The sequence below is a fragment of the Stylophora pistillata genome, chromosome 6 (assembly GCF_964205215.1).
Source record: "Stylophora pistillata chromosome 6, jaStyPist1.2, whole genome shotgun sequence".
Taxonomy (NCBI): domain Eukaryota; kingdom Metazoa; phylum Cnidaria; class Anthozoa; order Scleractinia; family Pocilloporidae; genus Stylophora; species Stylophora pistillata.
The window spans coordinates 37,054,142-37,068,110 of record NC_142524.1 but is presented as its reverse complement, the minus strand read 5'-3'; the positions used below and the strand labels follow the sequence as shown (position 1 = coordinate 37,068,110).

At 36.8% G+C, this 13,969-nt stretch overlaps 1 protein-coding gene and 1 long non-coding RNA gene across 13 annotated transcripts; both read left to right on the top strand.

Annotated features, from left to right (window-relative positions):
- The first annotated feature begins 667 nt into the window (after positions 1–667).
- On the top strand, positions 668–6,682 carry LOC148729717 (uncharacterized). 11 transcript variants are annotated; one of them, XR_015988610.1, is made up of 6 exons: positions 1,120–1,752; positions 3,534–3,665; positions 3,755–3,809; positions 5,081–5,135; positions 5,493–5,637; positions 6,585–6,682. It is a non-coding gene; the product is annotated as an uncharacterized LOC148729717 (long non-coding RNA). The 11 variants fall into 11 exon arrangements; XR_015988609.1 differs by having other exon boundaries at positions 1,125–1,752; positions 3,534–3,611; XR_015988602.1 differs by lacking the exons at positions 1,120–1,752; positions 6,585–6,682 and adding an exon at positions 668–868 and having other exon boundaries at positions 3,534–3,611; positions 5,081–5,277.
- Positions 6,683–6,694: 12 nt separating this feature from the next.
- Positions 6,695–13,966, top strand: LOC148729716 (uncharacterized). 2 transcript variants are annotated; one of them, XM_088724781.1, is made up of 10 exons: positions 6,695–7,931; positions 8,390–8,497; positions 9,360–9,443; positions 10,348–10,599; positions 11,560–11,716; positions 12,298–12,348; positions 12,872–13,052; positions 13,192–13,227; positions 13,700–13,754; positions 13,867–13,966. In XM_088724781.1, exons 1-10 carry the CDS (start codon positions 7,872–7,874, stop codon positions 13,918–13,920), a joined length of 1,038 nt encoding a protein of 345 aa, XP_088580907.1. In that variant the 5' UTR covers positions 6,695–7,871; the 3' UTR covers positions 13,921–13,966. The 2 variants fall into 2 exon arrangements, with proteins under 2 accessions (XP_088580907.1, XP_088580908.1); XM_088724782.1 differs by lacking the exon at positions 13,700–13,754 and having other exon boundaries at positions 13,867–13,924.
- Positions 13,967–13,969: the final 3 nt, after the last annotated feature.

Here is a 13,969-nt window from a genome sequence, read left to right as displayed (position 1 = left end):
GTGCCGGTTGTAAGACTACGACTCACGGAGCACGTTCATATTTTTCGCACGCACCTTTTCCCGGCAGCAGTCCGAAAAAAGCTCACATCTGGAAACAGTGGCTTTGAAAAATCAACTCAACTAGTTAGTTATTTAGTATTCTTTTCCAAGAAGGTAGCCAAATAGTGATCTATCCCCCTCAAATAAGGTCGGGTCCAAAGCTAGCAATGCATTATATGACGAAACATTATAGAGCGTGGCTGATGCGGAATGAATGCCCAATTGCTCTCAATCCGCCTTGAACAGGCAAGAAGAGGTATAATTACTGTTTCCTGTTTTCTGGATCGTCTGTTGAAGTCACAGTGTACTCTTACTATAGCTATGAACGAGCTGTAGATATCCCTATGAGGAGAACGACAAGCAATGCTGTTGCAGAGTTCACATCTTTTCTCTGCAACTCATTTTATCAGTAAACGAAAATGCCAGTTTGAAGCACCCGTGTCACATTTTCTCATAGCGTAACACCCGGTATTTCTCAATTGAGAATGTGGGTAGTACCCAAGTGAAATGATCGTCTGGGCCATCTGAGCCGTCTTATGCCGCTTATTTGAGGCATTGTCTGGAGCAGCCAATGAAATCGCTTTATGGAATAATCCACGTTCGCCCGCGAGTAACAAATTCCACAACATGCCGTCTGGTAAGCCTTCAGCGAGATAGTGGTTTTTCTTCGTGAGGAAATACATTGGCGAAACGTACTCGTATCTCAGATGAACAGAGAGGTATTTTAGAGCGGTTTTTTGCAGGAGGGATGGTTGGAACGGCAACCATGTACAAGGAGATGGTTTTAAAAGCGTCAACGGACACTGGTTTGACGAAGGCACAAGTCCAGGTAAGCTTATTAAATCATTTGGTTAACCTCGGCTGTAGCTTTATACCAGGTTGTGCCGCATTTTATCTCAATAATTCCACAAATCAAACAAAACTAGCAATTCGTATACATCGTAGATGCATTTATATGTCAATAATAGCCTAACGCTTAAAGTTAATTGGATGTTATTTAGATCGTGATGAGGTACAGTTTCTATACTATCAGACAGTTAACTCTGCTTTAATTACTCAAGCTCAAGATCATTCACGTTCATCATACATGTGTATTTGCATTTCAAGGTAATCCATCGATTTCTAAAATTTAAGGTTTTTATTTGAAAACATTAAAAACATAAGAAGATCATATGCAAAGAGAACATCCAATAAATTAACGCGGAAGTTTTATTGAAATCTGATGACTACATTGGCCGTCACCGAAATTATGCACCAATTAATTAAAATTTAGACAGCTCTGAAACACGATTTGACTTTTACTTTCTGTGTTATCCACGTTGCCATTCTTGTGTGACAGAGTCACTTAGGCTTATTTCCTACTTAAAACATGTTTGTTCTGTTTATTCTATTTTATGGAATTTTAGCGATTTGTTAGTAATGTGTTAATTCTGTTAGTAATGTGTTAATTGTATTATTCCTTTAACTGCCGATTTCCCTTATGTAATTCCTGTTTAATTGCCGATTTCCCTTATGTAATTCCTGTTTAATTGCCGATTTCCCTTATGTAATTCCTGTTTAATTAATCGCTCCTAGCCCAAATTTGGTTTTAAGTTATTTTTACCTTTTCCTGTATTTTACTATAAGTTACAACTGTTTGCTCGGTGAGTTCAGTTGATTTGTTGCCTTCCTGAGAGTGTCTTTAAAGCGGATTCTAAGCTATACTAGCTTTTGGTATGTTTCAGTATTTTATGTTTGTTTGAGCCCTAAGCTTAGCATGTAGTTGTTTCCATTGTATTTTTGTAGTGATTTTCGGGTTAGAATTTGCTTAGTTTAGCCACATACTCTTTTTATCTTACTACTGTATCTTATTTATTTTCTCTGCTATATGAACTTCAATTGTTTTCGTTTAGCAGCTGTAATATTTTGCTTACCTGCTTCCAATTCATTGTTGCTATGATTCCTGTGTTTTCAGAACCAAATTATGGGTTCATTACACTAGTAATTTCATTTTCTCCTTTCACTGTTTTATACTGTATTAGCTCAAGTTGTAATATTAAGCCTAGCTTGTAATCTTTGTTGAATTCATGCCTGGTGTAGCAATCACTATTTTTGATAGTTTCTGTCACACAATTTCCTGTTTTCAAGTACTTTGTTTGTTTCCTTTCTTTACTGAATTATTTCTGTCTGTAGGTTATCTTTTACTGTTAAGTACTTTTTCCTAAGTCATTTTAATCTTGCTACATCATTTGGCTCATTGGAACTTTGTTTTCTTATTTATTGTTTAGTGTCACTCGTTCCCGTTTTTTTTATTGTACCGTTGCATTTATTTGCTGTGTAATAAACTTGTAAATCTTCCCTCGGATCTTTTGTTCTTACGTCGACCGTTTTGGCCATCTTACACTTGTATCATAATAATATTTTTGACTGATACCATCATTAAATTTGGCAACAGCTGGTATTGTTTGTAAAATATCTTTCGTCTTTTCCAATAAACTTGCGTGTCACTTCCTGTCTCGATTAGGCTCTTCTACATGCGGGTGGAAGCCAACATGAAATTATAATTTGTAATTAATGAATAAAATTTTTTTTTATTTGTTTTGTTTTGTTTTGTTTGACTACAACTGTACGAATTTAAGATAGTTGTATTATTATTATTAGTGTTTTTATTATGCAAACCCACAAGCTCATTTTGTCAAAGCAAGGTTCGGTTTATCCTAGGTTAGGAAGAAGTAGAGGGTGGCTGTTGTAGGTCTAATAATAATAATAATAATAATAATAATAATAATAATGATAAAGGAGTTTCCATAAAGAGCGGTTACCGGCGGTCTACCGGTACCTGTAGGACCTCTTCCTGCCATCTGTTTGGATTTCATTAGTGAAAATAAAAAGTGATTTTAGTGGTCACAGCTGTCAATTAGACCTTCAGTGGCCGCTTATGAGTATTGTTATTGAAACCCCTGATAATAACACCTTTATTTAGACACGATAGTGTTTAGAGCTGAACAGCCTGTGGGGTTGTGTATAAATCCAAATAAACTGTAAATGAGGTAAATTCAAATGATTATGGTTTTTGAGGAGAGGGGAAAACTGGAGTACCCGGAGAAAAACCTCTCAGAGCAGAGTAGAGAACCAACTAACTCAATCCACTTACGATGCAGGGTCCAGGAATAATACCCAGAACACATTGGTGGAAGGCGAGCACTCTCACCACTACGCCAACTCTGCTCCCTCTGTCTGTTGTCTAAAGCATATTAGATACTATATTCAAGCATGTACGAATACTGTAACTAGTGGCAAGGCATTATTGCAGTATTTCTCAATAGTTCTGATGCATACCTCCTCTTTCTCCTCTCCTCTTCCTTTTTCCTCATGATAACACTTTTATGGTCTTTGATCAAAATTAATATAATTAAAAATAGTTTATGCATGTTTATTCAGCTGTCATCAGTGATAATTATTACTAATTTTAGCATAATGAGTAATATAACACTTACACTGAATGATTTTTGCAGAAGTGGTCGGGAATCAGAAAAGAAAAAGGCCACAAGTATCATCTTCTTCTGCAGATGCCACATTAAAAAGATTCAAAGGTGTCTAAGGACCAAATTCTTACAATTTATTTTGTGCTGAATTCTTTAAAACAGGTACTTGTATTAGAAGGAAAATATATTTGATTTACAGATACTCAGTCATTTTCTTACAATGCTGATATTGTCATTATTTTTCATTTCAGTCCTGTTTTATCCATACTTACTACATTGTATAGGTGCAGTCAGTTGTGGCTTAATGTAAGTTATAAGTAGGAATTAGCATTAAATACAGCTGTAGGTATGGCCCTGGATTCAAATACTTTTTAAAGCAGGGATAAAGACGATATCGTTAAAAGACGGAAATTGACAGTTCACAGACAGGTTTATAACAATCCATTACTACAGATTGTTAAGACCCTAGATAGTTTTCCAGCCTGGAAAATCAAGTGCACAGCTGCCTATTTCCCCCTGGCTTCCAGCTATTATCTACATTCCTTGTCAAACCTGAGTTTTTGGTTTCATGTTTGTTTTTATGTACACTATACTCACATGTAAATCGATAGCAACACTGTAAGGATCACAAATTTCTCAAATTAATTCAAAGTTTACTGTTTAATGTAATGGTTATGAGTTCTTGTAAATGCACAATGTTTGTGCAGGAGGTCAAGGGTTTGAGCCCCGGCCGGACCAACACTCAGGGGCTTAAAATAGTTGAGAAAGATATGCTACCTTTCTATAACATAAAGAAATGTTTAGATATTCTAGTTTTCTTGGATAGGGACAATGAAATGGAGGTCCTGTCTCCTGCAGCGTTAGGGGCAGGAGACGTTAATTTCCCACGCACCAGAATACTGTGTGATGGATGTCCTCCCTTGGGGTGGGATGGGTGGTAAACAGGACCCCCATTGATACCAGTGTTTACAACACTGAAGGGGCTATCCTGTATGTCTACTCTAGACTCTCTTCCAGATAGGAGGGGGTCTCAGGACAAATACGTGTATACATGCATACCAATACAAGTTGATCCAGCACTGCCTGACAAATGACTAAAACCTGTATAATGGGTTGTAAGTAATGTCAGTTGCCTACAACCCATTATGTTGTATAATGCGTAATGTCATGATTAAGTATTGCTACTGCTTGACATCATAGCTATTAATATTAGGAACAATGGTTTTGATTTGTGTTATTGTAGCCTATAAAAGTAATTGTTTTCTCACTCAGACATTCTTTTCAGAACTGCTCTAGCTTGCATGAAGTTTTGGAAAGGAAACAGGCCTTTCATTGATACCTTGACATTTTTCAAGTGGTCAAATGTAGGGTTTATTGCAGATCACAATACAATTTATAATTATTTTGAATCATCAATGTGTTGATAGCTCATTGTTGGGAAATGACTGATCTTTAATTTAGTAATCAGTAAGTGTTATGTGGCTGTAATGTGGTCTTGACTGACATCAATGCATGTGATTAGTGCACTTGGTCATATATTTTTCATGAATCATATATGTTCTTTTACTGAGTTGCAGATGAATGTAAAGGTCTTACCTACCAACAGAAGAATAAGAAAGCATCTGAAAAGTGGTGAGAAAGAAGTGACATGGAGAAAAAAAAGTTTGTGGATTCTGCAAAAGTTAATAAAGAATTAAATGTCAAAGTATCAGAACTCACGGAGGAGCAGAAAAGAAAACTAATTGATAGACACAGAAAGAAACTTTTGGAAGAGGTACTATTAATACAGCTGTGTATGTTCACCCTGATAGAGTTAAGATGCCTACCTTCAAAAAACATTAATAATACTAACCGTAATTATGAGTTATTCATATTGAGCATTTCCTTAGGGGATTTAAAAGAAGTATTTTCGGGTCAGACCTATATCTTAATAATTAAGACTGAAGATAATATAACCTTTTTAATTGCCTTATTTTATTGCATGTATAGATCCTGGTTCTTGAAGATTTGGGTTGTCAGACATCCACATTATATCTGGATATCAGTGGTGAAATGTACAACCTTGGATCTAGGGCTGGAACAGCATTTCTTGCAACTAATCAAGAGATAAGCATAAAATTTTGAGAATATTTTGGTAAGAAGACAATATTTGCTTTCAAACAGTGAAATTTTATGTGACAAGTTCACCATAATTATTCACTTTGAGTGAGGTTAAGAATATGGAATCGAGTGTACTATTTTGCATTTTAAACCAAAGATGGCATCTGCAGCCAATATCCTATTTGTGGATTGTGGCCATATAATAGATGATAGGTTCTTAACCAACCCTTGATCAACCGTTTTCCTCCCCAGTCCTGCCTCTCTCTTGTTTTATGGTGTACATTGTGTATATTTTCTAGTGTTTGATTGCCCTTGCCTTAGCAGGCAATACATTAAGATTTTAATAAAGCAATTACCCTATATGAGTTACCCTTACAAACAGAGCACTGCAGATATTTCATTCACTGTTTAAGGTTTGCCATTTTGTGGGAAAACTGGAACATAAAACATCCTTTTTGTGGGTGTTGGTGGACCTCGTGAAGTGTCCATTAATGGAAGCTAAGAACTATGAAAAATGAATGTAACAGTTTGGCACTTTGTTTCAAGGAAGGGAGCATGTCTTCAAGAGCTGCATCAAAGATGATGTTAATAAGTAAGATCAAGATGCAGACACTGCTGTGATCTTAGCAAACAGGACAATGTCTTGATTGAGTCACCTATATAACAATTTTGCCATCTACCTTAGAGTCTGAGACAAGGAATTTCAGTGAGGGGTTGCATCTCATGGGACTACAGTACAAAATCCTATTTGACAGGGACTGGTTTTGATACCAAGAATAATTTATTTTCAAGTACTCCAGAGTTTTTAAACATTAATGTTATAGGTGTTGTGACTTTTTCAAAATTATGGTACATGTATGTAAGTTGAACCACAAAGAAGTGTATGGGCCATTTAATAGAATCCTCATGTGAAACTTACATGTAGCTACCATTTATATCTTGTTTACATATTAAGGCTTTTGTTCACTTTCTGTTTTATAGGTGCAAATAATCAGCAATTTACTATTGCTCATGTGCAAGACCTTTTCAACAAGAAATACAGTATTTAAAAAACTGCAGAAGTTGTCATTAAACAACCATATATTTTCATATATTTCATTGTACACTTACAATTGTTCACCGCCTTTGAGCCACCTCACTTGAAATTTCAGCCAGTAGCCTAACTTCTTAGCTACCAGCCTGAAAGGCCTAGTGCTGTTGGACAGGATGTTAGTCCATGGCAGGCAGGGCTCCAATTTAATTTTTGGATCACTAACCCTTCGGGTTAGTAGACATCTTTTTTACTAACCAAATAATAAAGTTTGGTATCCAAGCTCACAAGTTACGATATCTCAAATATTGAACATTTTGATAATAACAACTAGGACAAATTAAAGAGTAGCTGAAATTGCATAGTGACCTCAAAAACGTAGACAATTATCCACCTATTTTATTTCCCTCTTGTTTACCATGATTAGTCAAGAACAGTACATCTACAGCACATTCTCTAAAAAGAGTTAAAGTTGACTTAACAACCTGAGTATTCTAAGTATTCCTCTGAGAGTCGGGCCTACGTGCTCTTTGCCCTGAGGTCTACTGATGTTTAAATATGTTAGAAAATTTTACTCACCATGTCGGGTTAGTTGGACAAATTTTTAGTAACCAAACGTTGAAAATTACTAACCATTGGTTAATGGGTTACCATTAATTTCGAGCCCTTGCTTGTAAATCCACAGCATTTAAGTTGCTATTACCAATCCATACTCATGGTTGGAAAGGGCCAGTATGAAACTAGAGTGGGTTGCCTGAGAACAAAACACAGTGGCCTTGGTTAGGACTCCAAAACAGTCCTCTTAAATTGGATTTCAGCATGGTAACCATGGATTGACCAAGTCTCCTATTAATTGTGAAGAATTTTTATCATCTTCTTATTGAAAGGACCAAGTTGGTCATTCAAACTGTCAGTTACTTTTATTAAAATGAATCTTTACTCAGCAGACACCTTGATGGGAAGGGACAAAAAAAATTGATCCCTTTCAAGTACATCAAATCTGCATCAAAAGAAACCTAGACCTGCGTTGAGCAGACACTGCAGGGCTCGACACTAATAGTAGCTGAGTTTCTTTAGATCTGCACCGCAGTACTGTCAAGAAGCTAGGGAGACTCTAGAGCAGTTATTGGACTCAACAGATAGTCAGGATGAGGAGAAAAACATGCATTCACGTTTGCTGGATAGACTTGGTGCTGCATATTTATGGCAGGCTTTGCTTGAGCACAAAGATGCAGTAAATGAGAGAGCAACTTCAGCAAGGCCAGAGCTTTCTGACAGTTATGAAGGAGAAGAGGAAAGTACTGGAAACTTTTTTGATTAAGATCTGATCTGACAATTTGATGACCCACCCAGGTCTCAAATTTGGATTTCTTGAGGTCGCGCTGGCTGCAGGCTATCTGTTAGGCCACTGAGTGTGCCTCCAACAAAGAGACGCACTGGGGCAAGAAGTTGATTTCAGTTAATTTGAAGTCTAGTGTGAACATTACTTATACAGATTTTATATTGTTCCTTGTTCAACACATTTTCAGGAACAAATTGTTGTCTTTGATGAAAAGTCATGTGCCTGTTTTACAATAGACATGAATTTTGTAGTCAGTTTTTCTACAACAACAACATACTGTACCTGTACGTGTACATGGAGGACTGTGCAGAAGGGAAAGGGGGCCCTGACATTGCACCTCCGGTGCATCCCCAAAAGCACCTCATTCCCTCAAAATATCAGACTGTCAAATGAAATGTTGGTGTAACTTTTCAGATAGAAGATATCTGCCTGGAGCAACCATTTATGGAATCACTTTGTGCAGCTTTGGAAATGTGGACGTCACTAAGGACCAAATCACTGCAACAAGACACCAGTGGAAAGGTAAATGTTTCCTGGAAAAAGCATTTTAGGGCTATGTAATATATTTTTTTACTTTAATTTCCAAAACATTAATATTTTTTCACTGGCAGTGAGAATTCTTTATTTGAAAACAAGTGAAACTGTAAAATTCCAAGAACAGTTTTCTTTCATGGGGAATTTGTTGTGAGAACTAAATAGGTATCAGCTTTTGATACTTTCAGACGTTTTACGATAGGTACTTAAACAATTTGAAAGATGTGCCATTAAAGATTTATGGATTACTAAAAAATAAAATGCTGTGCTAAGTCTGCACTCAAACAGAGTGCCCACCCAGCCCGAGGTTATCCTGGTTTCCATTGAATTCACCCTTTAAATCCCAAGACCTAATCACTAATTCTCCCCTCTAGCTGCTACACATTTCCTTGTAAATAAGTTATAAGAATTTGGTGTTAGATCAAGAGAACAACTTCTACATGATAAGTTCAAGTATTCTCATTACCTGTTGAATCATGTATGGGCTTTAAAGGGAGAAGATGCATGCTTAAATCATTTCTGGGCGTTAAAGGGCTAAGCAACTAGGCGTATTACTACTCCCCCAAGATGGGATGCTAGTCCATTGCAAGGTTATCCCCTTCCCCCAGCATTTTATCACTTGGCAGGCTTTTCATCTGTACTCCTGGTTACAGAGAGGCACGTGATAGAAAAGAAAGCTGTGTTTTGCCCAAGTGGACACAGCAAAATGACCCAGCCAGTTCTCAAACCCAGACCTCTTGACCCGCAGTGCAGCATACTAACCATTGGGTTACAGCATCTCCCACTGTATAAAATACATTTAATCTTGCATGAATGTTATTCTCACTGAATTTTTTTTTTTATGTTCTAGGTTGACCTGGACCATCTTATTAATCCTGAAGAGGCATATCATTACTTGCTTATCACCGCTGAAATGTTTGGGCTTTTAAAACAGGTGAAACCTGCTACGTACTTTCATTGGTGACGATTTGGATTTCCCACAGGCAATTAACTGTTCATGCAGTCCTGTCACAACACGACCATGGCAATGGAAATGTTAAAAAAATGTTTCGGTACAAGAAATGACAGCAGTTTTAAGAGATTTAAGTAATTGAAGGAAAAGGCTATCACTCAACAGAAAAGAATGATTTTCTCCAGTCAGGTCTTTTTTATCTCGACTGGTAAATTTTATACAGTGAGGATCCTTGCCTTTGCTATCAGTGGTGTAATGAATAATGTAGGTTCTGCATTGTTGGAGGTTATTACAAGATAATTTGGTTGTATCAACTGGGTTAATAAATATTAATTGGCCGCAGCAAAGAATTTCTAAAGCTGATATTCCACGGTTAAGCCCTTTATCAGAGCAAATGGTGAAGGGTTAATACTTGAAACATCAGCTTCAGAAATTGTTTTCAGCATCCGATTGGCATGTACATTATCAACTCAGCTGATGAAACCAAATTATATGTACTTATAATTCCCCCCCCCCCCCCATCTGCCCCATCTGATGCAGCACAACATATGGGTATCTTCAAAAAATTAAGCGTGTGGGAACATCTTCCATTGCACCACTCCCTTCCCAGGATTAACTCTGCTACCCTTAGGCTTAGGCAAGTTAAGCCAATAATTTATATCCGCTTTGCAATACTGAGCGTTTTAAAAATTCTTTTATTAATAGACTTGGTTTTAAGCATAACTTGGCTGTAAGTAATTAATACACATTTTAGCCCATTACACTTTATATGTAACACTTGATATGTATTTTATCAGTGAAACTATTTACTATTTTAATTTACAACAGTTTCCCATCAGAATCTTACCCCCTTTATTCATTCAATGAATGAATTGTTTTCTTGCAGCCCTTAAAAAAAGCTAGTGCTCTTTGCATGGCTGCCAGTATATCCCAGTCAGTTGGTACCAAAGATATGCTGGATAATGGATTGTGTGCCCTAAGTGATGCTGTTCACTCATTGTGTGACATTCTGGACTTGTCACATGCTTCAATTATTCTGTCTCATACAAGTAACCTGGTTGATAGATTTGAGCCCTGCAGTACTTCATGGGTTCAGTTCTTGTTGGCCAAGAGTCACTATTTGCTAGTCACAGGAAAGGTATGAAAAATCAAAATCATTATTAACCCTATCACTGCTTTAACTAACTCTACTTACTGTCTGCCAAACACTTCTCGTGATGTAAGTTTGAAAAATTTGGTATTGGATTAACTAAATAATCCTCTACAATTGATTTTTTTCTTTATTCTCCTCACTTGTCTGCTTGACATTGTACTGATGTTGTAAGGAGAATTCCTGTCTTGGTCTCTGACATGGGAGTCAAAGGGTTAAACAAGCATTCATCATGCAGGCATACATGTATACGTGGTACTCTAGCTCCATGTTGGTGATTTTTCTTTGTGCTGAAGAACTTGGAATAGCTTTAGGCAAGGAAACTGTGGGCCAGCTAGCCTCTGAGAGCAGCTGGGAAATCCAATTTGTATAGTAATTACATGATTTTGAGTGCAATTTGGAATAAATAAGCACGAGTAAATTTTTTCAAAGACTAACAAAATTGCATGAGCCCATAGGGTGAGTGCAATTTGTGATCTTTGAAAACATTTACAAGTGATTATTTATTCCAAATTGCACGAGAAAATCATGTGATTATGTATTAATAATATACATGAAAAAATACGAGGTAGCTTCTCATAACTACGCGGAAGAAAAGCGCATGCATCACATGCAAAAATTATTTATTGAAATCCTGCAAGTGACATTGACCTTGACATTGACATTGACCAATTATTCTGACCAATCAGAATGTCTGGTTTGTTTCTTTCTTTGCACTGAATTAACCCTCTTCTGTACTGAATTAACTCTCTTCTGCACTGAATTAACTGAAAACTGCGTTCATCTTAACCAATCAGAACTGAGAAATTTTTTCATGTATATTATACAATATACGGTATAGGAGGAAATACCAATTAAACAGGTCTATAATAGTCAGTACGTGTAAACACGGGATTGTTCAGTTTGTGATGTGTGTGTCAGTCGTGGTTTTCATTGATTAATGTTTAGTATTCGGAAGGGGAGGTCTCCCTGAAGGAAGCACTGCAGAGTGAAGTCTTCACACACAAGAGTTACAAGTCCCACCTGTTGAAAGCCAGATGGAAATCAATTTGCTGTGAATATGCAATGCTCCCACCCACAATCCACAAATTTAAGATAATAGTTGGTAAGTTCACTCTTCTTCTTTGGAAATTCCTCTTTCCAAAACTTAGATCTACTCTTCTCCACAGTTATTCAGTAACTTTTTCATAATGGAAATGGGAATTTAGCAGTGGATATTCCATAAGATGGCTCTTCTTGTCCACTGATACTAGGTCTAATTGGAATTTGGAGTGTTTGTTTTTGGAGACCCCTAGAAAGATCCTTGGAGTAAGGAAGAAAACTAACAACAAACTCAACCCACATGTGACACCAGGTCCAAGAATTGAACTAATGGGAGGCGAGTGACCTCACCACCGCCCAATCCCAGCTCCCCAATATTGATTTTTTATTTCATTGTTTTCATAAACCGTCGCCAAGTGACCTGTGAAAATTTAGGCAGACTTAGTACCAACAAAACAGTCTGTTCAACCAGATAATTTTTGATCAGTGAATCAATTCATGAGTTTATGAGTAATTCCCAGGTGACAGTTATTTTTTTTAGTATTATCATTGTTGAGATCCTCTACTTGGTTCACTGACTCCTGGAATGGGCTATGGATGCACTTCATAAACTAACACAAATGGCTGAAGAAATCTTTGGTTTAGATGCGTTTTGTACTGGCAAACAGATACACAAGCAAAAGGAAAATTTGTTGGGTAAGGTGATTGAGGAATTTTTGTTTCCTTTTATTCTTGACACAATTCTGCAGAGCCCTGCTTGCAAAGTAGTGCCCCTGATTTCTATGAGCTTCTACTAGGGACAATGTGTTCTGATGACTGGGATAATACAGGAGTTTCATTAAGGGTCAGGCACCGGGCAAATTGACCGGTTGTGAGGACGGTTTTGCCCACCTGATTTGACGGTCTGGAGGAAAGTTTATCTTATAAAGAAGTTCAGTTCAAAGAGTTTTGCCTGCCTGTGAAAACCAGTTTCCCTCCTGCAGAAAACATTAATGAAGCCCCTGATAATATATACCTAAATCATGTGGTTGGCAATACCTTGCAATCCTAATTCAGGCTTTGAGATAGAGTTGTGCTTGTAATTGGATGTGTTATTATCCTGATTAAAATATAGAGAAAAGTGCAATCAAACTGGCCTGAAACATGGGAGAGTTTTCTTCTGTTTTATTATTAAACTTTTAATCACATATTTTGGCATCTATTCCTTTTGTTTGTGCAGATTTGCTAGCCGCATCAGAAAGTTCTGGCCAAAACCTTTCTAGTTTGTCAATCCTAAATGACTTGCTCTCATCCCTGTTACAAGTTGGTCAGCTGTATGCTCATCAGGGAGCTGTGAGGGAAGCTTTGAGGCAGTTTGTGGATGGTGTTGCACTAGCAAGGCAATTTTGCCTACCATACAGGTGATTTATTAATGTTTAGTAAAAGCTCTGTTAAACTTTTGGACCCACACTAGATCAGAAAGTCAAGGAGCATCAATCCAAAATTTTAGATGAGAGAATTTTGAGGATAATATTAACTGTCCTTGTCTGTTACTCTTAGACATCAAGCTGTTACCAGAACAGGAAAGAGAATAAAGTAAGATCTTAAAAATTGTTTGCTGAACATGAAGTTGTGCTGAAAATGAAGGGTTAATTTCTTTTGTTTTATTCCCCTGATGTGAATTCAACATTGAATTAATCTGCTGGTAATTGGTAAATTTGCCTTGTCCAAACCAGCAAAACAGTTATTTTTCAATTTTTTTTTTTCTTTTTTTTTTTTTTTTGCAATTACGGCAAATGTATAAACAAATTTCATTTCAACTTCTTATGTCCCCATAGAGCAAGATATCTTAGCTATAGTAAAGATGCCAAGGGGGAATTGTTTACCTCTAAAGATTAATTTGGAAATAGTTTTTAGAAGACTCATCTAGACTACAAAGATAATGGCAAAGTTTACATCCTTTTTGTTAATTTAAGTTGAAGTTTCAACTCAAATTAATTAAAGATGACTTCACTGACTAGTGACCAGGGATATTTTCAATTGAATCCCTGTGGTTTTGTTATTTTAGGAGAATAGCAAAGGATTTTTCTAAACCTTTGGTATATATGATAACACCTTTGCTTGTGAGTACTTGTAGCTACTGTTGCATTTGATAGACTTCTATTTGTTATGTATACAAAAGAGAGAGATTTTTCGTGACCTTGTGAAAACCAGTTGGATGCTTTTACCTCTTAGACATGGCACACAACTCTCCGTGTTTACTGGTATCCCCAATTACTGTGGCACTAAGTGACTCAAAGTTTATCTGCTCCTTTATATGGGATGCAAAAACAAGGAA

Bases quoted from the DNA above. Each gene is read 5' to 3' on its own strand.
- LOC148729716 (XM_088724781.1), top strand. From the start codon at position 7,872: ATGAGAGAGCAACTTCAGCAAGGCCAGAGCTTTCTGACAGTTATGAAG. The intron at 7,932-8,389 runs GTACTGGAAACT...GTAACTTTTCAG, and splicing joins TTATGAAGGAGAAGAGGAAA to ATAGAAGATATCTGCCTGGA. The intron at 9,444-10,347 runs GTGAAACCTGCT...GTTTTCTTGCAG, and splicing joins TGTTTGGGCTTTTAAAACAG to CCCTTAAAAAAAGCTAGTGC.